The 27,233-nt window shown below is 41.5% G+C and overlaps 1 protein-coding gene across 1 annotated transcript in view; it reads left to right on the top strand.

Moving 5' to 3' along the window:
- The first annotated feature begins 3,388 nt into the window (after nucleotides 1-3,388).
- Nucleotides 3,389-27,233, top strand: part of LOC134357369 (collagen alpha-1(IX) chain-like) — a 46,366-nt gene continuing 22,521 nt past the window's right edge. The window contains exons 1-8 of the mRNA XM_063068865.1: nucleotides 3,389-3,403; nucleotides 10,134-10,187; nucleotides 10,552-10,587; nucleotides 10,674-10,736; nucleotides 15,949-16,002; nucleotides 22,537-22,572; nucleotides 24,250-24,273; nucleotides 26,931-26,984. Coding sequence (XP_062924935.1) covers nucleotides 3,389-3,403; nucleotides 10,134-10,187; nucleotides 10,552-10,587; nucleotides 10,674-10,736; nucleotides 15,949-16,002; nucleotides 22,537-22,572; nucleotides 24,250-24,273; nucleotides 26,931-26,984 — 336 coding nt within the window. The remainder of the gene's footprint in view (nucleotides 3,404-10,133; nucleotides 10,188-10,551; nucleotides 10,588-10,673; nucleotides 10,737-15,948; nucleotides 16,003-22,536; nucleotides 22,573-24,249; nucleotides 24,274-26,930; nucleotides 26,985-27,233) is intronic.

Genomic DNA, 27,233 nt, shown 5'->3' with positions numbered 1-27,233 from the left:
AAACATAGAAAATATAGAAACATAGAAAATAGGTGCAGGAGTAGGCCATTCAGCCCTTCGAGCCTGCACCGCCATTCAGTATGATCATGGCTGATCATCCAATTCAGAACCCTGTACCAGCCTTCCCTCCATACCCCCTGATCCCTTTAGCCACAAGGGCCATATCTAGCTCCCAATGAACTGGCCTCAACTGTTTCCTGTGGCAGAGAATTCCACAGATTCACCACTCTCTGTGTGAAGAAGTTTTTCCTAATCTCGGTCCTAAAAGGCTTCCCCTCTATCCTCAAACTGTGGCCCCTCGTTCTGGACTTCTCCAACATCGGGAACAATCTTCCTGCATCTAGCCTGTCCAATCCCTTTAGGATTTTATACGTTTCAATCAGATCCCCCCTCAATCTTCTAAATTCCAACGAGTATAAGCCTAGTTCATCCAGTCTTTCATCATATGAAAGTCCTGCCATCCCAGGAATCAATCTGGTGAACCTTCTTTGTACTCCCTCTATGGCAAGGATGTCTTTCCTCAGATTAGGGGACCAAAACTGCACACAATACCCCAGGCGTGGTCTCACCAAGGCCTTGTACAACTGCAGTTGTACCTCCCTGCTCCTGTACTCGAATCCTCTTGCTATAAATGCCAACATACCATTCGCCTTTTCCACCGCCTGCTGTACCTGCATGCCCACTTTCAATGACTGGTGTATAAGGACACCCAGGTCTTGTTGCACCTCCCCTTTTCCTAATCGACCACCATTCAGATAATAATCTGTTTTCCTGTTTTTACCAGCAAAGTCACCATCTATCCAAGTCACCCTGCATCCTCTTAGCATCCTCCTCACAGCTAACACTGCCACCCAGCTTCGTGTCATCTGCAAACTTGGAGATGCTGCATTTAATTCCCTCATCCAAGTCATTAATATATATTGTAAACAATTGGTGTCCCAGCACTGAGCCTTGCGGTACCCCACTAGTCACTGCCTGCCATTCTGAAAAGGTCCCGTTTATTCCCACTCTTTGCTTCCTGTCTGCCAACCAATTCTCTATCCACATCAATACCTTACCCCCAATACCATGTGCTTTAAGTTTGCACACTAATCTCTTATGTGGGACCTTGTCAAAAGCCTTTTGAAAATCCAAATATACCACATCCACTGGTTCTCCCCTATCCACTGGTTCTCCCCTATCCACTTTACTAGTTACATCCTCAAAAAATTCTATGAGATTCGTCAGACATGATTTTCCTTTCAGTAATCCATGCTGACTTTGTCCGATGATTTCACTGCTTTCCAAATGTGCTGTTATCACATCTTTGATAACTGACTCTTGCAGTTTCCCCACCACCGATGTTAGGCTAACCAGTCTATAATTCCCTGGTTTCTCTCTCCCTCCTTTTTTAAAAAGTGGGGTTACATTAGCCACCCTCCACATCACCCTCTGCTTCCTATCATCAAGTCAATTCTGAATCCACCTTGTTTGCTCTCATGAATCCAATTCACCCTAATTTTCCAGATCAGCCTGCCATGCAGTACTTTGTCAAAGGCCTTACAGAAGTTCATATAGACAACATCCACTGCCCCACCTTCATCTACTTGATAAGGCTTTGAAAACATGTGCCAACCAACTAACGGGAGTATTCAAGGACATTTTCAACCTCTCACTGCTTCAGTTGGTAGTTCCCACCTGCTTCCAAAAGGCAATGGTTATACCAGTGCCAATGAAGATTAGTGTGAGCTGCCTTAATGACTATCTTCCGGTAGCACTCACATCTACAGTGGTGAAATGCTTTGAGAGGTTGATCATGGCTAGAATCAACTCCTGCCTCAGCAAGGACCTGGGCCACTGCAATTTGCCTATTGCCACAATAGGTCAACGGCAGATGCAATCTCAATATTTCTTCTCATGGTCTTAGATCACCTGGACAATACAAACACCTATGTCAGGATGCTGTTCATTGACTATATCTCAGTGCTGAACACTATGATCCCACAGTCCTGATCGAAAAACTACTGTATTTGAGCCTCTGTACCTCCCTTTCAATTGGATCCTCAACTTTCTAAACAGAAGACCATAATCTGTGTGGATTGATATTAATATCTCCTCCTCGTAGACGATCAACACTGGCGCACATCAGGGATGTGTGCTTAGCCCATTGCTCTACTTTCACTTTACCCCTGACTGTGTGTCCAGGTATATCTCAAATGCCATCTATACATTTGCTGATGATACAACCATTGTTGGTAGAATCTCAGATGGAGATGAGGGGGCATACAGGAGTGAGATACACCAGCTAGTTGAGTGGTGTCGCAGCAACAACCTTGCACCCAATATCAGCAAGACCAAAGAGCTGATTGTGGACTTCAGGAAGGGTAAGACAAGGGAACACAAGCCAATCTTCATAGAGGGATCAGAAGTGTAGAGTGTGTGTAATTTCAAATCCCTCAGTGTCAAGGTCTCTGAGAATCTAACCTGGTCCCAACATATCGATGCAGATATTAAGAAGGCAAAACAGCAGCTATATTTCATTTGGAATTTTGGTTTGTCATCTAAAACACTCAAAAACTTCTACAGATGTACTGCAGAGAGCATTCTGACAGGCTGCATCACTGTCTGATATGGTAGTGTATGATACTATATGATGTCACTGCACAGGATCAAAAAAGTTGCAGAAAATTGTAAATTAGTCAGCTCCATCTTGGGTACTCGCCTCTGTAATATCCAGACATTTTCAAGGAGTGGTGTCTCAGAAAGGCAGTGTCCATTATTAAGGACCCAATCACCCAGGATATGCCCTCTTCTCATTGTTACCATCAGGAAGGAGGTACAAAACCCTGAGGGCACAAACTCAGCGATTCAGGAACAGCTTCTTCCCCTCTGCCATCTGATTCTTAAATGGACATTTACCCATGAATACTACCTTACTTTTTATATTATTTCTGTTTTTGCACTATGCAATATACATATATTGTAATTTATTTACTTTTTCTCTGTATTATCATCTATTGCATTGTAGTGTGGCTGCTAATCAACACATTTTACAGCATATGCAAGTGATATTAAACCTGATTCTGCTTCTGATCCTGACTCTGATCTATCTTCTTCATTACCTCTGGAAAAACTCCAAAAGATTTGTTAGATATTTCTTCAACAGTTTGATCAGGGCACAACTGTGCAAATGTGTGGACATCAGCCAGTGAGAACAGTGAGGAGAGTTTAAAAGTGAGAAGAGTTTAAAGGAGACGGTTATTTCTTCACTGGTTTGATCGGGGCATGACTGCGCAAGTGAGGAGAGTTTAAAAACAAGAAGGCTTTACAGGGCGGGCAGCGGAGGAGCAGGCATCAGAGTAGAGAGAGACAGAGCAGAAAGGCTTTGGCTCATGGGGCTTAGGCAATAATGGGTCGAGGCAAGGTAGGTTGCCTAGGTAGAATTAGAGACAGGAAGCATGTGTGTGAGGCCGTTGGTCTGCGCTGGGCGTCAGATGTGGGAATTCCAGGAGACTCTCAGCCTCCTGGATGACCACATCTGCGTTGAGCTGCAGCTCCTTAGGGACTGGGTTAGGGAACTGGAGATGCAGCTCAATGACCTTCATTCGGTCAGGGAGAGTGAGGAGGTGACAGATAGGAGCTATAGGCAGGTAATCACTCCGGGATCTCGGTAGACAGATAAGTGGGTAACAGTCAGGAGAGGGAAGGGTAAGAGTCAGAGACTAGTGAGTACCCAGTGGCTGTCCCCCTTAACAATAAGTACTCCTGTTTGAGTACGTACTGTTGGGGGGGGGGATGGCATACCTGGGAGAAGCAGCAGTGGCCGCATCTCTGGTACAGAGTCTGGCCCTGTGGCTCAGAAGGGTCGAGAAAGGAAGAAGGCTGTAGTAATAGGGGACTCTATAGTTAGGGGGTCAGACAGGCGATTCTGTGGACACAGGAAAGAAACACGGATGGTAGTTTGCCTCCCAAGTGCCAGGGTCCGAGATGTTTCTGATCGTGTCCACGATATCCTGAAGTGGGAAGGAGAACAGCCAGAGGTCATGGTACATATTGGTACCAATGACATAGGTAGGAAAAAGGAGGAAGGGAGGCGGTCCTGAAAACAGATTTAGGAAGGAAGTTGAGAAGCAGGACCTCAAAGGTAGTAATCTCAGGATTACTGCCTATGCCTCGTGACAGTGAGTACAGGAATAGAGTGAGGTGGAGGATAAGTGCATGGCTGAGCGATTGGAGCAGGGGACAGGAATTCAGACTTCTGGATCATTGGGACCTCTTTTGGGGCAGGCGTGACCTGTCTAAAAAGGACAGGTTGCACTTGAATCCAAGGGGGACCAATATCCTGGTGAGGAAGTTTGCTAAGGCTATTGGGGAGAGTTTAAACTAGAATTGCTGGGGGGTGGGAACCAAACTGAAGAGACTGTGGAAGAGGCGGTTGGCCTCTTTTACCATAGCATTGGAGAGGGACAGGAACAGACAAGTTAGGAAAGCATTTAATTGGAATAAGGGGAAATATGAGGATATCAGGCAGGAATTGGAAGCATAAATTGGGGACAGATGTTCTCAGGGAAATGTACGGCAGAAATGTGGCAAATATTCAGGGGATATTTGCGTGGAGTTTTGCATAGGTATGTTGCAATGAGACAGGGAAAGGATCGTAGGGTACAGGAACCTTGGTGTACAAAGGCTGTTGTAAATCTAGTCAAGAGGAAAAGAAAAGCTTACAATGGTTCAAAAAATTGGGTAATAATAGAGACCTAGAAGATTATAAGGCTAACAGGAAGGAGCTTAAGAAGGAAATTAGGAGAGTCAGAAGGGGCCATGAGAAGCACTTGTCAGACAGGATTAAGGAAAACCCCAAGGCATTCTACAAGTATATGAAGAGCAAGGGGATAAGACATGAGAGAATAGGACCAATCAAGTGTGACAGTGGAAAAGTGTGTATGGAACTGGAGGAGATAGCAGAGGTACTTAGTTAATACTCTGCTTCAGTATTCACTACAGAGAAAGATCTTGGCGATTGTAGGGATGACTTGCAGCGGGCTTGAGCATGTAGGTATTAAGAAAGAGGCTGTGCTGGTGCTTTTGGAAAGCATCAAGTTGGGACCGGACGAGATGTACCCCAGGCTACTGTGGAAGGCAAGGGTGGAGATTGCTGAACCTCTGGCGATGATCTTTGCATCATCAATTGGGTTGGGAGAGGTTCTGGAGGTTTGGAGGGTTGTGGATGTTGTTCCCTTATTCAAGAAAGGGAGTAGAGATAGCCCAAGAAATTATAGACCAGTGAGTCTTACTTCAGTGGTTGGTAAGTTGATGGAGAAGATCCTGAGAGGCAGAATATTTGGAGACATATAATATTATTAGGATGGCTTTGTCAAAGGCAGGTCGTGCCTTACGAACCTGATTGAATTTTTTGAGGATGTGACTAAACACATTGATGAAGGTAGGGCAGTAGATGTAGTCTATATGGATTTCAGCAAGGCATTTGATAAGGTACCCCATGCAAGGCTTATTGAGAAAGTAAGGAGGCATGGAATCCAGGGAGACATTGCTCTGTGGATCCAGAATTGACTTGCCCACAGAAGACAAAGAGTGGTTGTAGATGGGTCATATTCTACATGGTGGCTGATGACGGTGTGCCTTGGGGATCTGTTCTGGGATCCCTACTCTTCATGATTTTTATAAATGACCTGGATGAGGAAGTGGAGGGCTGAGTTAGTAAATCTGTTGATGACACAAAGGTTGGAGGTGTTGTGGATAGTATGGAGGGCTGTCAGAGGTTAAAGTGGGACACTGATAGGATGCAAATCTGGGCTGAAAAATTGCAGGTGGAGTTCATGTGTGAGGTGGTTCATTTTGGTAGGTCAAATAGGATGGCAGAATATAGTATTAATGGTAAGACTCTTGACAGTGTGGAGGATCAGAGGGATCTTGGGGTCTGAGTCCATAGGACACTCAAAGCTGCTGCACATGTTGACTCTGTGTTTAAGAAGGCGTACAGTGCATTGGCCTTCATCAATCGTGGGATTGAGTTTAGTAGCCGAGAGCTAATGTTGCATCTATATAGGACCCTGGTCAGACCCGACTTGGAATACTGTGCTCACTTCTGATCGCCTCACTACAGGAAGGAAATGGAAACCATAGAAAGGGTGCAGAGGAGATTTACAAGAATGTTACCTGGTTTGGAGGGCATGCCTCATGAGAATAGGTTGAATGAACACGGCCTTTTCCCCTTGGAGCAACGGAGGATGGGAGGATGAGAGGTGTCCTGATAGAGGTGTATAAGATGATGAGAGGCATTGATCGTATGGATGGTCAGCAGCTTTTTCCCAGGGCTGAAATGTCTAACATGAGAGGGCACAGTTTTAAGGTACTTGTGAGTAGGTACAGGGGAGATGTCAGGGATAAGTTTTTTACGCAGAGAGTGGTGAATGCGTGGAATGGACTGCCGGCGATGGTGGTGGAGGCGGATACGATAGAGTCATGTAAGGGACTTCTGGTTAAGTGTATGGAGCTTAGAAAAATAGAGGGCTATGGGTAACCCCAGGTAAATTCTAAGGTAAGGACATGTGCGGCACAACTTTGTGGGCTGAAGGGCCTGTATTGTGCTGTAGCCTTTCTATGTTTCTATGACCTCCCGTATTTAAAGTCATGCCTACTAATCCTGATCAGGTCTTGACTGTTCAAATGTTGGTAGATCCTGTCTCTCAGAATTCCCTTCAGTAACTTTCCTACAAATGAATTCAAGCTTACTGGCCTGAAGTTCCCTGGCTTGCTACCCATCTTGAACAACAGAACAACATTAGTCACTCTTCAATATTCTGCAACTTCACCAGTAACTAACAATGAAGGCAATTCTCTATAAGGACCTTAGCAGTTTTTCCCCCTGGCTTCCTATAAGGTCCAGTAGTGCACTTGGCCAAGCACCAAGAATTTGTCCACCTCAATGCACTTCAAAGCTGCAGTAATCTCTTTCTGCATAATAGGCATATATTCCAAGACTTCACTACTTGGTAATAACTTCTTAGGCATCTGTGATATTCTCCTTTTGTAAACACTGAGGAGAAATTGACATTAAAAATCTCAGCCATTTCCTACGACTCTACACACAGCACTGATGTTTTTTCAGAGGATCTTGTTTCTCCCTAGTCACCTTTTTACTGTCAGTAGAAATGAAGAAGCTCTTTAAGTATCTTTAAACCTGCCTGTCAAATGCATCTCATACTCTGTAGTTGCCTACCAGGCTGACTCTTAAGCAAATTATATTTGACAAGGGTTTCATTTGTACCCAGCTGCCTAAAAATGATGTATGCTTCCTTCTTTATCCTGACCTGAGCCTCAATATCTCTTGTTAGCTTGGGTTCACTGAGTTTGGTATGTCAACCGTTCACCTGAGCAGTAACATGCTGCACATGGACACTTGATTTGACCCTTTTAAAAGCCTCCCCCTACCAACTGTTCCTTTGTCTTAAACAGAGTCACCCAGTTGACCTAATGCCGTCAAAGTTGGCCTGCTCCTGTTTAGGATTTTAACTTGTGGGTCCGTTTTGTCTTTTCTGGTTGGTGAGATTTAACACGTTATGCACCACAACTATTCGTGTTGACTTTTTGTAGTTTGAACACTCAACCTGTCCTAGTTGCTTTGTAGACTTTTGCATTCTCCTCACAACTCACAATCTCATTCAGTTAAATGTTGCTAGCAAGTCATTGATGTATATTGTGAACTGTTGAGACTCCAACACTGATCCATGCAGTACCCCATGACCAACTGCTGCCTACTTCCCCTTTGATCAAACTATAGTTGATAGATATAAGGATATTTGAGTGCAACAGCAATGTCAATATTTGGAGACAGATAGTTTTTAAAGTCATTTTCCTTCAAGGTGGTGTGATATCTCGCAGGCACACAAGAGGCACTAACAAATGCATCTTGTATTCACATGACTTGGTTAATGGAAATTCTGCAGCTTCGTGTTAAAGTATCATTTGTTAAAATCATAAAATGTTTGCTAATGTTTTCAGTCACTTGAATTCTAAACTTTAGTTTAGGGAATCAGGTAAGAATTGGCTAGAAAATTTGGGAGAAAACTGTAGACGTGGTAAGAGTAGATAAATGGACATGCTTATGGAGTCTCAGAGGAACAATGGGCTATCCAATGTTAATATGTAGTATCATTTATGATTTATTTTATACAGTTTGATTAAAGACAAATGTGCTGTGAGATTTATGATCTCACTTCTTTTGAACTGTTTTATTTAAGTATTTTCACTGTACAGGTAATATAAAATCCAAGACTATTCAGTTTCAAATATGTGGAAAATATCTAATAGAAAGTTGCTTAAATTTTTACAAACGTTATCATTTGCTAAAATTGAAGGCTGTATTTGCTTAGTGAAATACACCTTGACATATACTATCCATCACAAAGCACAATGGAGGTCTGTTTCCTGCTGTGACGTTATTCCGGTTTTATATTTAAAGATAAAAAACTTGTAACATATACATCCAGCAATTGTTTTGAAAAATATTCAAGATAATGAGAAATCTTGACCTATGTTTGTTTGGTTTATATTGTTATACTGTATATTAAGTTCTGATAAACCTGTGGTTTCCTTTTGCCACTCATTGTTCAAGCTTCAGTTGATGATCTCTCAACCTCAGAGACTGTAACACGAATCTTGCTCGAATTTCCAGCTTCCTGTTTGAAATTCGGCATGAACATATATATTCTCAAACTTTCTATTTATTATAAAGATGTAGGTTCTTTTGGTAACATATTCCTTAATCATATCATCTTATTTGTTAAAGAATGTGTACTTAAAAAAAATCAATAAACAGCAAGATTAGAAATCTATAAAGTTTACTTAAAATATAGAATGGTAGCATGTACTGTATATATAGCAGGACGACTCCTCCCAAAGACTGCCAGGTCCTCCAATCACATAGTCTGACAGCAAGATTTTAATAAACATGAAAACTCATTGCTATGCACATATTTTAGAAGGGGATCGGCGAGGGAACATTTTCCTGGAGGCCTAATATTCAAATCAGAGGAGGGAGAGGATAGAGGCAATCGGCCTGGTTATTGGGTTACCATGGCAAGCACTTGCAGGCAATCCGGATTCTTATTCCTAGTGATTTTTCTACAAATAGTGCGCCTCGGTTTAACTCAGGTAAATGGATATTCATTTGAACTTTGCCGTTTATTTCTTTTGAGATTAGCCGATCTTTATCTCAGCTAAGCGAGTTGCTATTTGCACACTCATTATTTTGAACCACAATTATTTCAGCTAAAATTATTTACGAACGCATTAACACCGTGGAAAAGTTTTAAATGTGCTGGGTTTCACTTAGTTGTTGTCAGATTGGCTAATGTTTGAATTTGCAAGAATCGCTGTATTCAAAGGGCCAATGAAGTAATATCGTAGCCTCAGGGAACCTACTGCAAAAAATATCTGCGAACTTCACAGATCGTTATCTAACTCAACCAGCAAACTACCATTCATATACGTTTTACTGAAAACAAAGAGTGAAACTTCGAACGAAGAAATCTCGTTGGCGGACTTTTCTAATGTGCTGATTGAGATACAGGAGCCTGGATGAACAGAACGGACAGAGATATTGGCAATCTCTGTCCTGTGAGTGCGGAACTATGTATCGTCTGCTGTGCTGACTGTATGGATGTCCAGGAATGTTGTCTGGACAGGAGAAGAAAGGATGAACGATAAGGATTTTGTTTTGGTGCTGTAGTGTTAAAACCTGTTTTTGTTACTGGGGATACCTATCTTTCATTTAGTTTGTTGTTCAAGATGGATTTTTCTATAGCAACGGGGAAATACTTAAATTGGCGTTAATTTACACGTTCACAGCTTTTGGAGCTGCATTAAGAGTCGAAACAACAGTAAATAAGTGCTTGAGAATTTCGTTTGGAGGCAATAAATGAAATCTTGGGGTAATTAGGTCCAGTGTTTTGTTGTCTGGCGGAGGTTCCGCTATAATATTATCCTTCACAAAGAACAATAATAAATACTTCTCATTGAAGCACTTATAATTCAGTAGATACATAGTATTTAAACGACTATAAACTTCTAAAACGCCGATGTGAACACCTTTTAAAGTTAATAAATTTTGTTTTAATGACTTTGAACCGCAGGATATACCAGATGATACAGGTCCACCTGGAGTCCCGGGAGTGGATGGAATCGATGTAAGTCTTTGGATCAACACCAGTGATCTTTACTCCCGCTCTCCCCTTCCGTTCCCCAGCCCATTGAACCCCGCTTTTCCACATCAACGTTACAAAATACAAACGAAAGACCGCAGCTATGTTGAAGGAAGCCTGTATTCCGCACAATCCTTTCCATGCCAGCCTTAGTAGCATTGTAGATCCAAAGCGGCTGGGAGCTCTCTAACTCCAACATGGACATCGTGCATTCACATTGTTTCAACTCCACACCCTGCACACTCCCGCATCAGCTCGGTCACATGTTCCGCTTTTTTTTTACCCATGTCATTGGAACAATTTAATCTGTTTTAATGACATTTTAAAAACTTTTGTGATTTACCTACAGGGCCCTCGAGGTCCGGACGGTCCCCCGGGTCCACCGGTGAGTGCTTCTTTCCTCTGATAGTATCATTTATATAAAAACATTATTATCGATTAAATATCTTTCTCGATTTGAATTCCGTCCAGGGTCCAAAAGGTGACACAGGTCCGAGTGGCGCACCTGGATCGATGGGAAAGCCAGGGAAAGATGTAAGTAGGAAGCTGACTTGGAGTAAATCCCGTGCCGCGCAACTAAACAGAAAATCTTCCGAATTAAGAAACGGGGCTCGTAGAAAATGCGCTCACCGTCACTCTGTCCCCTCACCTTGTCTAATGCAGCGTTCAGTCAGTGAAATTACTTTGGTGACCTTGCTGCAAAAACCCAGCAGCGGGGTGAGGGCGGCGAATTCCAGGTTTCCGCTTTAAACAAGACCGTTATTGTGCACAGGTATAGAAGGAGCCTGAGCTGAGCAGACGGAAAGAATGCAATGCCCTCGCTGTATTAATATCAACAGCTGCCGTGTGTCTTAAAATTTGTAGTTTTAATCGTAAATCAGCCAGTATGGGTCCAACTGTCAGAAAGGGTCAGTTAGTTCCTCTGATCAGGCGTTTGGTAGGGGGATAGGGGAAAAATTCTTGAGTTTATCAAAATCCAGTGGAACAGACGTAAAATGCTGGAGGAACTCGGCAGGTCAAGCAGCATCTATGGAGAAGAATAAAAGGAGGAGATTCGCTCCACACCCTTCAACGGTTCAGGAGAGGACGGGAGAAGAAGCCAGCTTAAGAATGTGGGGGAGGGGAAGGAGTACGAGCAGGAAGGTGATAGGTGAGACCAGGTGAGGTGGGTGGGAGAGGGGAATGAAGTGAGAAACTGGAAGGGGAAGAGGTAAAGTGTTGAAGAAGAAGGAATCCAATAGGAGAGTTCAGTAGACCATGAGAGAAAGGGGAGGAGGGGAATCAAAGGGAGGTCATGGGCAGATGAGGAGAAGAGAAGGGGTGAGAGGGGAACTTCCAACCTGAGAGTGGCCTCACCATGGCACTAGAGGTGGCCATGGACTGACATATCAGAATGGGAATGAGAAGTAGAATTAAAATGTGTGGCACTGGGAAAACCTGCCTTTTGTGGTGGATGGAGCGAAGGAGCTTATCAAAGCCATTCCTCAATCTATGTTGGGAATCTCTGATGTAGAGAAGGCTACTCCAGGAGAACTGGATACAGTAGATGACCCCAATCAAAATCTTGAAGAAAAATCATAGGTTTAGTCCATTTTAAAATACATATTAACCACTTTTATCTGTTATAATGTTGGATATGCGTATGTAAGGGATCCATGAGTATACACATACTTATGGGGTTCCCAGATACAGGAGGCAAGGTGGAACTCCAAGAAGGCGTAGATGTTATTGGGCTATCAAAGGGCACAGTGTAAAGAGGCTGGTTGTAAGAGGGAGGTCGTGTGATGAATTTCAGGAATGCACCTAGTTGAACTGAGTTGAGATCTACATCATAAAAAGGTCAAAGGTAGACTTCGATTGTTGTCTCTGCAGCACTTATATTTCATTGCAAATCATGGGCGCTGCTTGTGTTGACCAGCTGTTCCAAAACTGCCTGCTTTGTCCCAAAGACTGATTAGTTTTTCAACCTGGAAGTTAATGATTTGTTATTAGTTTCTGTATTTTAGCATTAAGTAAGAGACCCAATTTTTAAAAAAAGGCAATAGAACTGCCCAGGCTCCTTACATGAAATTGTAAATGAAGAGACCTAGGGGAGAGAACTCTAATCATTGGATTCCTCTGGTAACCTTGATTGGATGTTTTACTTATAATATGACCTCTAGTCTCCCTCCTTTAATCCAATCCTTTCCCCCCCATGTTTTCAAATAAAATAAATAAGTATTCAAAGAATGAAAATAACATAACTTTATTTCAAAAACAATTGCTCCTGGATTATTTAGTCACCATTCTGAATATTATTCATTAATTCCTGGTGATTCCATGATATCCCTTTCCCTATTAAGAGCCGACATTGAGCCTAATAATACATTAAAGGTTGTTGCCTACCTTAAGAGAAATGTAGACAACAATATTTGATGTTACAATAAAATTTTCAGCCTGCATGACACTTGAAAAGTTGATGACACACTTATGTGCTTCTTATTCATTCCACCTTGAAATCCTAGACATTGATCCACATACATACCATGGCCCAAAAAATTAAGCTCTTGGAAATATCATGTGACTGCCAATAAAATGGTAATTGGTTTATTATTGTTACATAGAGTCATTTATCAATACAGCATGGATCCAGGTTCTTCAGCCCAACCAGTCCATGCTGATCAGATTGCCCACATGTATAATACAAAGCTTTCCTTTGCACGTCAACCAGATTAAGATTCCATACTGAAGTACTTTGAGGTAGCACAAAGAGAAAAATAACAGAAAGCAGAATATAGTGTTGCAATTACAGAGAAAGTGCAGTGCAGCCAGACAAATAAAGTGCAATGCCAATACTGAGGTATTCTGGGAGATCCAGAGTTCTATTAGATTTAAACTCTATTAGATAGAAGGTCAAAGGCAGCAATGTTTGGTCTCTAATACCTGCAATATGGACTCTAAGTCAAGCATAATCCTAATTAGAAAACATTTATCCCAATGCTCATGCAATTGATCTAATACTTGGTGGAGCTGCCCTCCTAATTGGTAACAATTTATTATTGTCACACGGACAGAGGTACAGTGAAAAGTTTTCCATTGCATGCCATCCATACAGATCACTTCATCACATCAACAGTACATCAAAGTAGTACAAAGGAAAAGCAATAAAAGAATGCAGTGTAAAATGTTATAGAGAAAACCCAGACAGACAATAAGATGCAAGACCATAATGAGGTAGATTGTGAAATCAAGAGTCCCTTTTATTGTACAAGTCCATTCGGTAGTCTTATAAGACTGGGATAAAATCTCCTCTCAAGCCTGGTGGTACCTGTATTCAGGCTTTTGTATCTTCTGCCCACTGGGAGGTGGGAAAAGTGAGAATGTCAGGGGTGGGAGGGGCCTTTGATTATCCTGGCTGCTCAACTAAAACATACAAGCCATGATGTATCTGGATTGGAAGCTTACCACAGTGAATCTATAAAAATTGATAAGGGTCAACAAGGAAATGTCATTTTTTGTAATTCCTGAAGAAGTGAAGGCACTGGTAAGCTTTCTTGGTCATGCTGCTACTTGGCTGGACCAGGATAAGCTATCGGTGATGTTTACTTCTTCTAACTTAAAGCTCTTAACCCTCTCACCCTCAGCACCATTGATGTAAACAGGAGCACATTCACTGCCCCCTTTCCTGAAATCAATGACCAACTCTTTTGTTTTACTTATCAATACCGGGGAATTCCTTGGCCATTGAATCAAGAGGATGCCTTCTTGACAATTTTAGTGCCTGGAAGGGGTTATCAATAAATGCTGACATCCCCCACCCTGTTGACACAGCCCTAGAGTGATCAAGAGCAAAGGAAGTCAGATCCTCCTGTAGTGAGTAAGTTCCCATGTCACCATCCTTTTGTTGCTAACCATTGCATTACAAATGAGAAAAACAAGAAGGAACCTAATGAGTATATTTAACAGTGGGAAAAATCTTTCAATCATTGGCTATCCATCCTGCTGGATTTCTCAGTTTATATTTTCCGGGAATGTTATCTGTCTTACTACAATGACAAAAACACATTTGGTGAAAGCAGCCAAGCTTTGGATGATTGGAGTGCAGGAACCTCCTCGGCCTTCACCTCCTGTTTTCTTTCCTTGCCATCTTGCTGGCAATCTGGGCTACCTGTGATGATAGGTATCAGTATGGGCATTATTAAGATTAGAAATGCTCTTGTCACCCCAAGAGAGAATCATACTCTACAGAGCTGCTCCCTCTTCTCAAGTGCATGCACATCAACATTCTGAGTAAGATGCTGAAAGACACATTGCTAGACTGACATGACTGAAAGCCTCTTCTAAATCTAGGATCCAAAGCCTTGATGGCAACAGATGATAGCACTGACATATCAGCTTTGCAGGAAAAACAAAGATCTTACCATCAATTGCTGCACTATTGCTGTATCTATGATAGGGTGTTTGAAAGACAGAAGTCAGCATATTTTTAAAGTATCGAGGTGGAAAATGCTGATGCTCAAAGGGACATGGATGCTCTTGTATATACGTCACTGAAAACTAACATGCAAGTGCAGCAGGCAATTGGAGCACAAGTGACATGTTGGCCTTTATTGCAATAGAATTTGAGTATAGGAGTAAAGTTGCCTTACTTATAATTATGGCTTTGGTGAGACCATATTTGTAGCCATTGGGGAAAGAGGATAGCCTTATGGTTGGGAAGGGGAAGGGAATGAACAGATTAGATGACAGGAGGAGAGAGCGATTGGAAAGGGATATTATTGGTGGCAGAAATAAGAACGAGGGCAGATTGTGGTATCGGGATGGAGAGTCTGCTTCTGATGGATTATCGTACTGTTTGCATTGTGACACTGGGCTGATACAAAAGTCAAATTTCATTATGTTCAGGGCTCTGTGCCACCCCCTGGGAATTTATGTAGCATCTTCTAATGTTACGAGAAGCTGTTGCTCTGAACATTATGGATGACTGGTAGGTGTATGTCTGGAACCCTGTGCTGACCTGTTAACTCCATCCTGTAGTACACATCTAACTAAATTGATCCACTGGACCTAGGAAATGGGAAAATGATATGTGACTTAATTCAGCTCTGGGGAAGGTTTAGAGGAAATAGACCTTATCTGATATAACTGTACCTTGTTGCAAGATGTTATTTGCTTTCTCCAGAAAGTTCCCCAGAGCTGCATCTCAGAATGGTACTAGACTGGGCCTCCTGTCAGGAAGATTGGTTACCCATGGGCCACTCTGTATTGAAAATGTATTTACCCCATAACTCTGGCCTACCTTCCTTCTCTTTCTCTTGTGACTATCTGTTACTGCTGAAACGTGTTTCTTAAAAAAAGTATACTCAAACTTTACAAGTATCATTGTAGATGAATAGAGGGGCCAATGATATAAAAATAAGATGGGGCAATTAAAAACTGGAGGACCACAGACACGTAGGATTCTTGAAGGCCTGGAAGTAGTTACAGAGGTAGGAAAGAACAAGAGCATGGAGGGATTTAAACTCACAGATAAGAATTTTAACATTAAATTTGGGGTGAAAATTCAGACTACAGTTTTAAAACAATATCGTAACACCACAGGAAAAAGAAACAAACAGCTTGCTCAGTCTTGAGATACTATATTAATAACTTTCTTCTATGTGTAGTAAAATTGCCTGCTGTGGTTAAATAACATCTAAACTTTCACCTAAGAGTAAATCTCACAGGAATGTGCTAACACTGCTTTGATGTTTTTGCACTTATACAGGGAGCAACAGGACAACAGGGGTCTCCAGGGCCACCTGGGCAACCTGGAACAAAGGTAAAGTCTGCAACCTTATATATTAGGAAATCATCTTTATTGTGCATTTACAGAGTAAAATGACAGAGATGTGAGGAGCTGACATTTAATAAGCAAGTACCTATTTAGGTACTATAATACAACCCACAGGGGTCCATGTGGGGCCCGCTTCTTTTTATGTTGTACATCAATGATTTGGATTATGGAATAGATGGCTTTGTGGCTAAGTTTGCTGATGATATAAAGATAGGTGGAGGGGCTGGTAGTGCTGAGGAAATAGAGAGTCTGCAGAGAGACTTGGATAGATTGGAAGAATGGGCAAAGAAGTGGCAAATGAAATACAATGTTGGAAAGTGTATGGTTATGCACGTTGGCAGAAGAAATAAACGGGCAGACTATTATTTAAATGGGGAGAGAATTCAAAGTTCTGAGATGCCAGAGGACTTGGGAGTCCTCGTGCAGGATACCCTTAAGGTTAAACTCCAGGTTGAGTCGGTGGTGAAGAAGGCAAATGCAATGTTGGCATTCATTTCTAGAGGAATAGAGTATAGGAGCAGGGATATGATGTTGAGGCTGTATAAGGCACTGATAAGACCTCACTTGGAGTACTGTGGGCAGTTTTGGGCTCCTTATTTAAGAAAGGATGTGCTGATGTTGGAGAGGGTACTGAGAAGATTCACCAGAATGATTCTGGAAATGAGAGGGTTAACATATGAGGAACGTTTGTCCGCTCTTGGACTGTATTCCTTGGAGTTTAGAAGAATTGGGGGGGACCTTACAGAAACATTTCGAATGTTGAAAGGCATGGACAGAGTGGATGTGGCAAAGTTGTTTCCCATGATGGGGGAGTCTAGTACGAGAGGGCATGACTTAAGGATTGAAGGGTGCCCATTCAGAACAGAGATGCGAAGAAATTTTTTTAGCCAGAGGGTGGTGAATCTATGGAATTTGTTGCCACGGGCGGCAGAGGAGGCCAAGTCATTGGGTGTATTTAAGGCAAAGATTGATAGGTATCTGAGTAGCCAGGGCACCAAAGGTTACGTTGAGAAGGCGGGGGAGTGGGACTAAACGGGAGAATGGATCAGCTCATGATAAAGTGGCGGAGCAGGCTTGATGGGCCGAATGGCTGACTTCAGCTCCTTTGTCTTATGGTCTTATGGTCGAATACAAATGTAGGACCAAATATTTAAACCTTTCTAAGGCCAAAATAAGTCATGAATAAATTCACATTCCTTTGCTCCCAATGAGAAATATGTAGTGGAAAATGCTCCAGGTGGCAAATAAGTGACACTGGTGGAGTAAATTAAAACATAAGTGGGAAGAATCTTTTTCCCATATATGAGATAAGAACATAGGTTTAAGGAGAAAAGTTGGAGGTTTATTGGGATTTGAGTGGATTTTTTTTCAGAGAGAGAGAGGATGGAATTTGTAATGTACTGTCTGATGGTTGAGAAAGATCATCTCATAACATGAGATGCATTTTCTTGGATTAAACTGCATCTATCATTTATCCAACAATAACTGTAACTGATCTCTATCTTGCAGTATCCTTGGATAGCCCTTTGCACTATTCACAGTTCCACCTATTTTTATGTCAACTGCAAATTTACCAACTCATCCATTGATATTTTCATCCAAGTCATTCATGTTTACATCATAAATAACAAAGCCCCAGCACTAATCCCTGCAGAACACCACTGCTCACAGACTTCCAGCTAGAATAAAACACTTCCACCACGACCCTCTGTCTTCTATGGGTAAGCAAATTTGAATAACTAAATTACCAAGCTGTCATAGATCCCATAAATCTTAATCTTCTAGATCAGCTGACCTTGTCAAAAGCTTTACTAAAGTATATGTAGACAACATCCACTACCATACCCTGATTAATCACCTTTGTTATCTTCTCAAAAAGGTCAAGTTTGTAAGACATTGCTTGCCCTGCACAAGGCCATGTTGACTGTCCCTAATCAGTTCACATATTTCTAAAGGTGCACAAGTCCTAAACTAATGAAGAATCCTCTTCATTAGCTTCCCTATCATTGAAGTAGGGTTCACTGGTCTAGCACTTAAAATTATCTCTAATTCCCTTCTTAGAAAAGGGAAAAATATTGGCTACTCTTGCCTGTTGCTAGTGAGGATATAAAGAGCTTTGTCAAAATGCCATCAATCCTCTCTCTTGCCTCTTTCATAAGACCATAAGACCATAAAATACAGGAGCAGAAGTAGGACATTCGGCCCATCAGTCTGGTCCACCATTCCATCATGGGCTGATCCTATTCTTCCAGTCATCCCCTCTCCCCTGCCTTTACCCCATACTCTTTGATGCCCTGGCTAATCAAGAACCTATCTATCTCTGCCTTAAATACACCCAATGACTTGGCCTCCACGGCCACTCGTGGCAACAAATTCCACAGATTTACTACTCTCTGACTAAAGTAAGTTCTCTGCATCTCAGTTCTAAATGGATGTCTGTCAATCCTGAAGTCATGCCCTCTTGTCCTGGAATCCCCTACCATGGGAAATAACTTTGCCATATGTAATCTGTTCAGGCCTTTTAACATTTGGAATGTTTCTATGAGATCCCCCCTCATTCTCCTGAACTCCAGAGAATACAGCCCAAGAGCTGCCAGACATTCCTCACACGGTAACTCTTTCATTCCTGGAACCATTCTTGTGAATCTTCTCTGAATCCTCTCCAATGTCAATATATCCTTTCTAAAACAAGGAGCCCAAAACTGCACACAATACTCCAAGTGTGGTCTCACGAGTGCCTTATAGAGCCTCAACAACACATCTCTGCTCTTATATTCTATACCTCTAGAAATGAATGTCAACATTGCATTCACCTTCTTCACAACCGACTCAACCTGGAGGTTAGCCTTTAGGATAACTTGCACAAGGGCTCCCAAGTCCCATTGCATCTCCGCATTTCAAATTCTCTCCCCATCTAAATAGTAGTCTGTCCATTTATTTCTTCCACCAAAGTGCATGACCATACACTTTCCAACATTGTATTTTATTTACCACTTCTTTGCCCATTCCCCTAAACTATCTCTGTCTGCAGGCTCTCTGTTTCCTCAAAACTACACGCTCATCCACCTATCTTTGTATCATCAGCAAATATAGCCACAAATCCTTTAATACCATAGTCCAAAGCATTGACATACATCGTAAAAAGCAGTGGTCCCAACACTGACCCCTGTGGAACTCCACCGGTAACCGGCAGCCAACCAGAATAGGATCCCTTTATTCCCACTCTCTGTTTTCTGCTGACCAGCCAATGCTCCACCCATGCTAGTAACATCCCTGTAATTCCATGGGCTCTTATCTTGTTCTGCAGCCTCATGTGCAGCACCTTGTCAAAGGCCTTCTGAAAATCCAAGTACACCACATCTACTGCATCTCCTTTGTCTACCCTGCTTGTAATTTCCTCAAAGAATTGCAGTAGGTTTGTCAGGCAGGATTTTCTTTTCAGGAAACCATGCTGGCTTTGGCCTATCTTGTCTGGTTCCTCCAGGTACTCCATAATCTCATCCCTAACCATCGATTCCAACAACTTCCCAACCACTGATGTCAGGCTAACAGGTCTATAGTTTCCATTCTGCTGCCTCCCACCCTTCTTAAATAGTGGAGTAACATTTGCAATTTTTCAGTACAATGCCAGAATCTATCGATTCTTGAAGGATCATCGTTAATGCCTCCGCAATCTCTCCAGCTACTTCCTTCAGATCTCGAGGGTGCATTCCATCAGGTCCAGGGGATTTATCCACCCTCAGACCATTAAGCTTCCTGAGCACATTCTCAGTCATAATTTTCACTGTACAAACTTCACTTTCCTGACACTCTTGAATGTCCGGTATACTGTAGACTTCTTCCACTGTGAAGACTGATGCAAAATATGCATACAGTTCATCTGCCATTTCTGCATCTCTGATTACAATATCTTCAGCGTCATTTTGTATTGGTCTTGTATTTACCCTCGACTTTCTTTTACCCTTTATATACTTAAAAAAGCTTTTAGTATTTTCTTTGATATTAGTCGCCAGCTTTCTTTCATAATTCATCTTTTCCTTCCTAATGACTTTCTTAGATTCCTTCTGCAAGTTTTTAAGAGCTTCCCAATCCTCCTCTTCCCACTAGCTCTGGCTTCCTTGTATGCCCTCTCTTTTGCTTTTACTTTGGCTCTGACCGCACTTGTCATCCATGGTAGTGTCCTTCTTCCCTTTGAAAATGTCTTCTTATTTGGTATATATCTGTCTTGCACTTCCCTCATTTCTTGCAGAAACTCCAGCCATTGCTGTTCTGCTGTCCTTCCTGCAAATGTCCCTTTCCAGTCAACTTTGGCCAGTTCCTTTCTCATGCCATTGTAATTTCCTTGGATAATTGACCTTTCAATAATCTTGGATACGTCCAGTCAGGCCCTGGAGAATTATCCACCTTAATGCCCTTCAAAAGACCCAGCACCATCTCCTTGATCTCAAGATGTCCTAGCACTTTGCTGTCACTATCCTCAGTATCCTTCTCCATATAAAGTACACACTTAGTAACTTGCCCACATTATCTGGCCCCAAGCACACATTCTTGAGCAGTCTTACCCTCTTTCTAGTTATCCTCTTGTTTTTTAATGTAGGTATAAAATGCCTTGGGATTCTCTTTAATCCTACTTCCCAAGGATATTTTATGGTCCATTTTGGCCTTTTCAAATGCACTGCTCAAGCACCATCATGCTGTATTTATTCCTCATGGGCTCTATCTGATGTTAACTTCCTAAATCTTACATCTGCTTCCTCTTGCTGTTTTAATAAGTTCCTAACCTCTTTTGTCATCCATGGTTCCCTTACCTTGCCATCCTTGGCCTTTCTCCCTTCTGAAACATGTAGTAAGTGGTATACTGTGCAGAATGATGCAAACACAGTAACTTTTCCCAATTGCTCATTTTAATTTGCCAGGGTAAGTTCAAAAATCAAAGATCTTTCTATTTTGTCTATTTTTTGTGGGTTTGTGTAATATTACAGCAGTATGTTTGATTTGCATTGCTGTTACAAAAGTACACAAAGATATTGCTGTATGCTGCTACCTGTTCATTGCTACCTCACCAAGTGTGAGTTATACTCTTGTGTTGGGAGTCTGAACTTTAAGAAGAAATCTGGTTGGACTGTGTACTGTTCTGCCAGGAACCTGGCACGATGGCAGAAATGAAATGATGTTCTACCCAGCCCAGAGATTTATCTGTGGCATTGTGTCTAATGGTGTCTATTAGCCACTGAGCTTTTTACAGTTGAGATGGCTCTGTACTGAAGTCAGCTTTAAGCCACTAAAAGAGAGGAAAACAGGAGCTTCCTAATTGTTTGAATAGAAGATAACAAGAGAAGTTATAGGATTGGATGCCATATCAACACCTAAATTAATTGCTGCCAGTGTCCAGCCACGGCCTGCCTTACTGGCTGAAGTGTACCACAAGATGGTGTTGACAGCTGCACTGCCAGTCCCGGCCTGCTCAACACCATTCCTCCCATGCAGCTCTGCGGCTCACCTTATATTGAGGCATGCAGTGATGAGGTCACTTGAGTTGTTTCATTGCTGTTTGGAGTTCTTGTTAGAGAATCAGATATTCATATTTGGATCAGTAAAACTGTTCTGTTCTGGACCAGTCTGGCAAGGTCTGTGTGTCAGCAGGGCTAGATGACAATTAATTGTTTCATGTGGTGAACTACGACAAACACTATCCAAATAGCAACACAATGACCACATTTTTGCCATCTGTCAAGGCTTTTTTAGTATTTCTGATTGCCTGTAAAAGCTTACAAAATCTTTTAAAAATGTCTTTCAAGCTATTTGTTTAAAAAATCACCTTATCGGTTTAAACAGATAAAATAAAATTAAAAATAAATAATTAGCTAATGATTACCTGTTATCCTCAAACATAAAACCTCCATTGGAATGAATTGGCTCACAGATTTACACTAGGAATTGCCTTGCTTTGATCATATTTCCCCAATATAATCTTAGCAAGTTTGTGCTTTAGCCATAGGATTCCATGCTGTGTTGAGTGGCAATGCATACTGGCAGATTTGCTGTCAGCATGTTATGGGTTTCTTTAGATAGATAGATAGATACATATGCACAGCACTTGTTCTGTCTTCCTCTCTCATCCTTTGAGTTTAGAGTTTTATGGTCTAGGTAGGACATAAAACAGGTTTTCTGGTCACTACTTAAAATGACTTCCTATCCAGGAGAGCCAATTAATCATTAGGATTTAGCATATCTCTTCTTTAATAGACAGTCTGTAAATAGCTCCAAGTAATAAAAAGTGTGCAAAGAAACAATGTGTGGATTCTGTTCTCTTTTCCATTTACTTTGAGTCATGGTTTATTTGTTCCCTAGGTTTATAATGGAATTAAAAGCCAATTTCAATATCTGCAGGAGTAATATTAGTGCTATTTTTTTTTAGTACTGTCAGTCTAGATGTAATCTTGATCTGGCCACGATTAAATTTACACATCAACTCTTTGTGTTCTTGTAAAATAAGTTAATATAGATTTTGTTTCATAGGGTGAACCTGGACCAGTTGGGCCTCCTGGAGCTCCCGTAAGTCATTATATTTACAATCATTAAATGGATTGAATTGAATTTGTTATGGAAAAAAATGTTGAATAGAAAACTGCATTCTATATTTCTGTAAAGTGCAGCTTGAGAGAATAATCATATTTGATAAGTTATGAGTTTTATACCTGTAGCACTTCACTTAATATAATGAAATATAGCGACAATTTAAATTTTGATAGCAAAGTTAGTCTTGCAAAGTTATGGAAGTAAGTCTGGGCACTGCATGAATTGGGACAACGGTAGGGGAATGTGGCAGCTGGATGGCTGCAGCGAGGCTTAATGGCACTGAACATAAACAAGAGGTTATAGTTGATAAAAGATTATGTTGTCTTTTAAGTAGTTGTGAATTATGAGAGAAATGTAGGGATTAAAGCTGAAATAAGGGACTAAAGATTTATCTAATAATTGTCCTTGATAATAGGGCTGAAAGCGTGGAGTTCAAGTGAAGCCACACAAGGATTGTTCTGGAGTAAGGATGTTGTGGTTTGAAGGAAGGACTGGTAAATGTAAAGAAACTTGAACTAAGTACATTGAAAATTGTTATTGAGTGGATTATGAGTGAAGTTGGAGTGATTGGAACACTTAGGGATGTGATAAGAATTTTGGAAATGTTGCAGCGAACAGCTTGGAAGGCTGATTTAGAGAGATTTGGAAATGTTGAGTTATGAAATCATGAAGATGTGATTTAAGATATTAGGAAAGAGGGAGAACTGGGTGTGACTAATATTTTAATGTTGAAGTCAAGTGATTAGTACGATGATTAATCATTGAAATTGAAACCTGATTCCCTGTGGAACTTCAATGTTCAGCTGAGAGTAACGTTTAACATCTGCAAGCTATCAGAAAAGATGACATTGTAGTCTCAATTAATCACATAACTGGACTACTTCAGGTTTGCTGATGTAAAGGTGAAAATAGGATTTGATGAACCATAATTTAATACCATGCAGGTAATCTATTACCACCATAATGACCAAGCATAAGAGCTGCTTCCACAATAGTGGTACAGTTGTAATATTAAGTGTCTTTGGTATACATGAAAAACCATAACCCTCTTGTTGATAGACAATATTCCAAGAAAAGTGCATTAATAATAAATAATACAGGATTGAGGGCATGGTCTTGTGACAAATGGAACTGGTTATGGAGATAGGAGATGAAAAAAATGTTTTGGTGGATTTTTAGATCTTCATAACCAGCAGGACTGCAACTGGCAGTTGACATTGGTGTGTATTTATCTTAAGAAGTAGCAGAGCATGGAGGGAATGGAGTGATCAAAGATACTAAAACTCAAGGTTAGCCTCAGGGAGAAAAGTTTTGCATTTAACCAGAATATTGTCAGTGACAATGGCCAGAGTCATTGTGAGATTTTGAGGGGAGAAGGAGGCTGAAGAGATCCAAGTTTGGTGGTTTAGTGAATAAAGTGAACACGTCTCATTGACTTGTTAAAGATTTTAGGAAAGTAACATTACAAATGAAGTTGTGGTTTCAGAAATTGAAGTGGTACATTTTAGCTGCTAAAATAGGTGATTTTGTTCACAGGTTCCTTCTTGCTTTTGTGTGTGTATTTTTTTGTAATGTGGAGGAATAGAAAATATATTCTCTGTAAAAAGAATAATTATTTTTTTCATTGACGTATTTGCTGTTCTTTATTTGCAGGGTGAGGTAGAACAGGGGCCACTTGTAAGTAAAGAGACTATGCAATGGATATGGCAAGTTATTGATTAATTGTTGAAATATGAGCATTTTCCATTCAATAAAAATGTTTTATTTCACAAAGGATAATTTCCTTTATGCTGTCTATAGATTTCTTTAGATATTTTCACCTTGTTTTGCCTTTGAAGAAATACCATTTCCCCCAGCATCTCCTTGCTGTTAATATTGCTAGTGTATGTACATACTGTCATGGTCCAGTCCATGAATTCCGCATTCTGGTTCACGGTCCGGTCCATCGACCCTTGCTCCAGGTTTTCCTGTCTACTCTGTTTCTGTTCCTTTTGAGCACTAATTGAGGCAGCTGATTCTCATTGGGTCTGGCTGCATAAATACCTCCAGAGACCAGGGCGTGGCTGCTGGATTGTTCTTGTCCTTACTCCTTGTATCCCTTCCCCTGCCTTCTGTTTCCACGTCTGAAGCCTTGCCTTGTCTTGCCAGTAACTTTTGCTTTGTCTCGCCCAAAGTTCTTGTCTTGCCTTGCACTGCCTGAAGCCTTGCCTTGTCTTGCCGGTAACTCTAGCCTCGCCTCGCCTGAAGTCTTGTCTTGGAGTCACCTTGTATCTACGTCCCTTCCTGTCCCTTGCCTCCACCGGGTAAGCCAGGCCAGACTGCCGTTACCCTGCGGTGGGTTCTGTCCCTTCCTGACCCTTGCCTCCGTCAGGTGGAGATCCGTGCCTTGCCCAGGAAGAGCTTCAAGACCCCAAGCCTTTAGCCTCGCATCGCCTCAAGCCTCTAACCAAGCCTCGCCCAAGCCAAGCTTCAAGACCCCAAGCCTCAAGTCACTGGTCCCAAGCCTCGCCTCAAGTCTCTGGCCTCAAGCCTCGCCTCAAGTCTCTGGCCCCAAGCCTTGCCTCAAGTCTCTGGCCCCCAAGCCTCGCCTCAAGTCCCTAGCCTGAAGACTCCAGCCTTGTCCTGCCTGCCAGCCAAGTCATGTCCTTGACTAGTTCTGGAGTCCAAGCAAGAGGCAAGACCTAGGTTCTAGGTCCTTGTCCAGTCTCTGGCTCGGAGTCCAAGCCCTGGCTCTTAGCTCTCTTGTCCTGTCCTGTTCCGGGTTCCCAGTTTTCGTGTCCATGTCTTAGCCCTCACCCTATCTCCTAGTCCTGTCCCTAGTACTTCAGTGTCTGTGTCCTGCACTTGGGTCCGTTCCAAGCCACCACCTTATGATACATACTTTGAATTTATAATTGCTATTCGTTGCAATACTGTGACATTGCTAATTTCAAAAAATATACCCTGTGACAATTATTGATGTTCCTGGCATTGTGTCTTTTTCCTCAAGAATTAAGCACCTAAAAGTCAGGAGACAAAGAACATTTAGAAAGTGATGATATTGTATTCTGTGCACTGCACAAAGAACATTAATGATGGAACTGTGTACAAAGCAAATTTATGAGGCTGCTGCATAGGATGAGAAAATAAAGATATGCAACTTTTCCCTTTCCTCTCTTATAATGGTTATGATTATAGTACAGATAACAGAGGTGTTTAAAGTAATGAAATGGTGGGCAGGGTAAATGATATCAGGTCTGAGTTAGTAGTTCTGTGATTTGAAATAGAGGGCCTTTGTTAAATTATTATATTTAAGAGACTGAGGACAAAGGATAGGAGTAAGATCTTTAACAGAGAAATATAATGCTGCCACGATTAGTGATTGTAGCAGAATCCATGCTGGTATTCAGGATTGGATTGGATAGGGAAAATAGCTGAACGGAAAAGTAACTAGGACAGTGCATTTTGTGTGGTAGTGAAAATTGTCATAGACTGATGAAGAACAGTGATCATTTTTGTGCTGTAGGTCCTGCATATATTTATGCAGAATGGAATTAGAGCTCCATAGCACTGTGCTTTGAGCACACCCTTCCACTGTGTAAGTAATCCCGCTTGTTTGCCTTTTCAAGCCATCTATAATGATACCAATAACTCTCACAGACTGTGATTACACAATGGCTTTGTAACTTACCAGTGAGGCATGTCCTCAATATGAGAGCATGCACTGAACATTAGATGGTATGTATGAACATTTTGACAGCATATATGACTCCAAACCTGGCATATGCCAAAATTTCATATAAATTTTCTTTAAGAATAGCATGATAGTAAGAATATTGGATGGAATTTATCACTGTTTTGACTCAACAACTCCAAGGCAAGTTGATCAGAAATTAAGCTTTTCCTCTTTGGCTCTGTTTTATGTTGTGCACATCCCACTAAAATATTTTAAAATATGTATAGCAGTAAATTAGAGCCAATGAAGAAAGTGAAAGAGCCATTCACAGCTGTGAAATACACCATGTTATGTCAATAGGGCATGAACACAATTGCTGAAACTACAGCAAACTTGCAAACAGTAGCTGTCCAATTAGAAAACTGTAGCTGCACGGTTGTTGCTTCCCAGCCAATGGTTTAGGTGACAATGAATGCAGGAAACCCTTGCCATTCTTCCATTTCAACCAGATGTGTGTTGCCTACAGCTGAGCAGGAAATCAGCTTGGTGAGTTAGAACATCTCATTTGTTGTGCTGATCACTTTGCTGCTCAGCCTTCTTTATTATATTTGGCTAAGCCTACTTTGATGTTTTCTATAACAGTTGAAAATGCCTCTTCAACCATGTTGTTTTGGTGCAGGGCCCGCCTGGTCCACCTGGACTTCCGGGTGAAATTGGTCGTGTGGGTCCTCCAGTGAGTATTTAATCATTGCCTTTCATTGTTCATTGTTGTTATACTTAAAGCAAAACAGCATGTAGCATAAAAAAAACTAGGGCTGTATTTATGTAACATGAGTATACACAGTAATGGATATGACATTGTTAACAATAGATGTATGTATTTTTGTTACTAAGCATATGAGTGGAGGTCGGTGGGACTAGGTGAGAGTAAGAGTTCGGCATGGACTAGAAGGGCCGAGATGGCCTGTTTCCATGCTGTAAT

The sequence above is a fragment of the Mobula hypostoma genome, chromosome 2 (genome assembly GCF_963921235.1).
Source record: "Mobula hypostoma chromosome 2, sMobHyp1.1, whole genome shotgun sequence".
Classification (NCBI taxonomy): domain Eukaryota; kingdom Metazoa; phylum Chordata; class Chondrichthyes; order Myliobatiformes; family Myliobatidae; genus Mobula; species Mobula hypostoma.
This window is presented reverse-complemented; position numbering and strand designations above follow the sequence as displayed.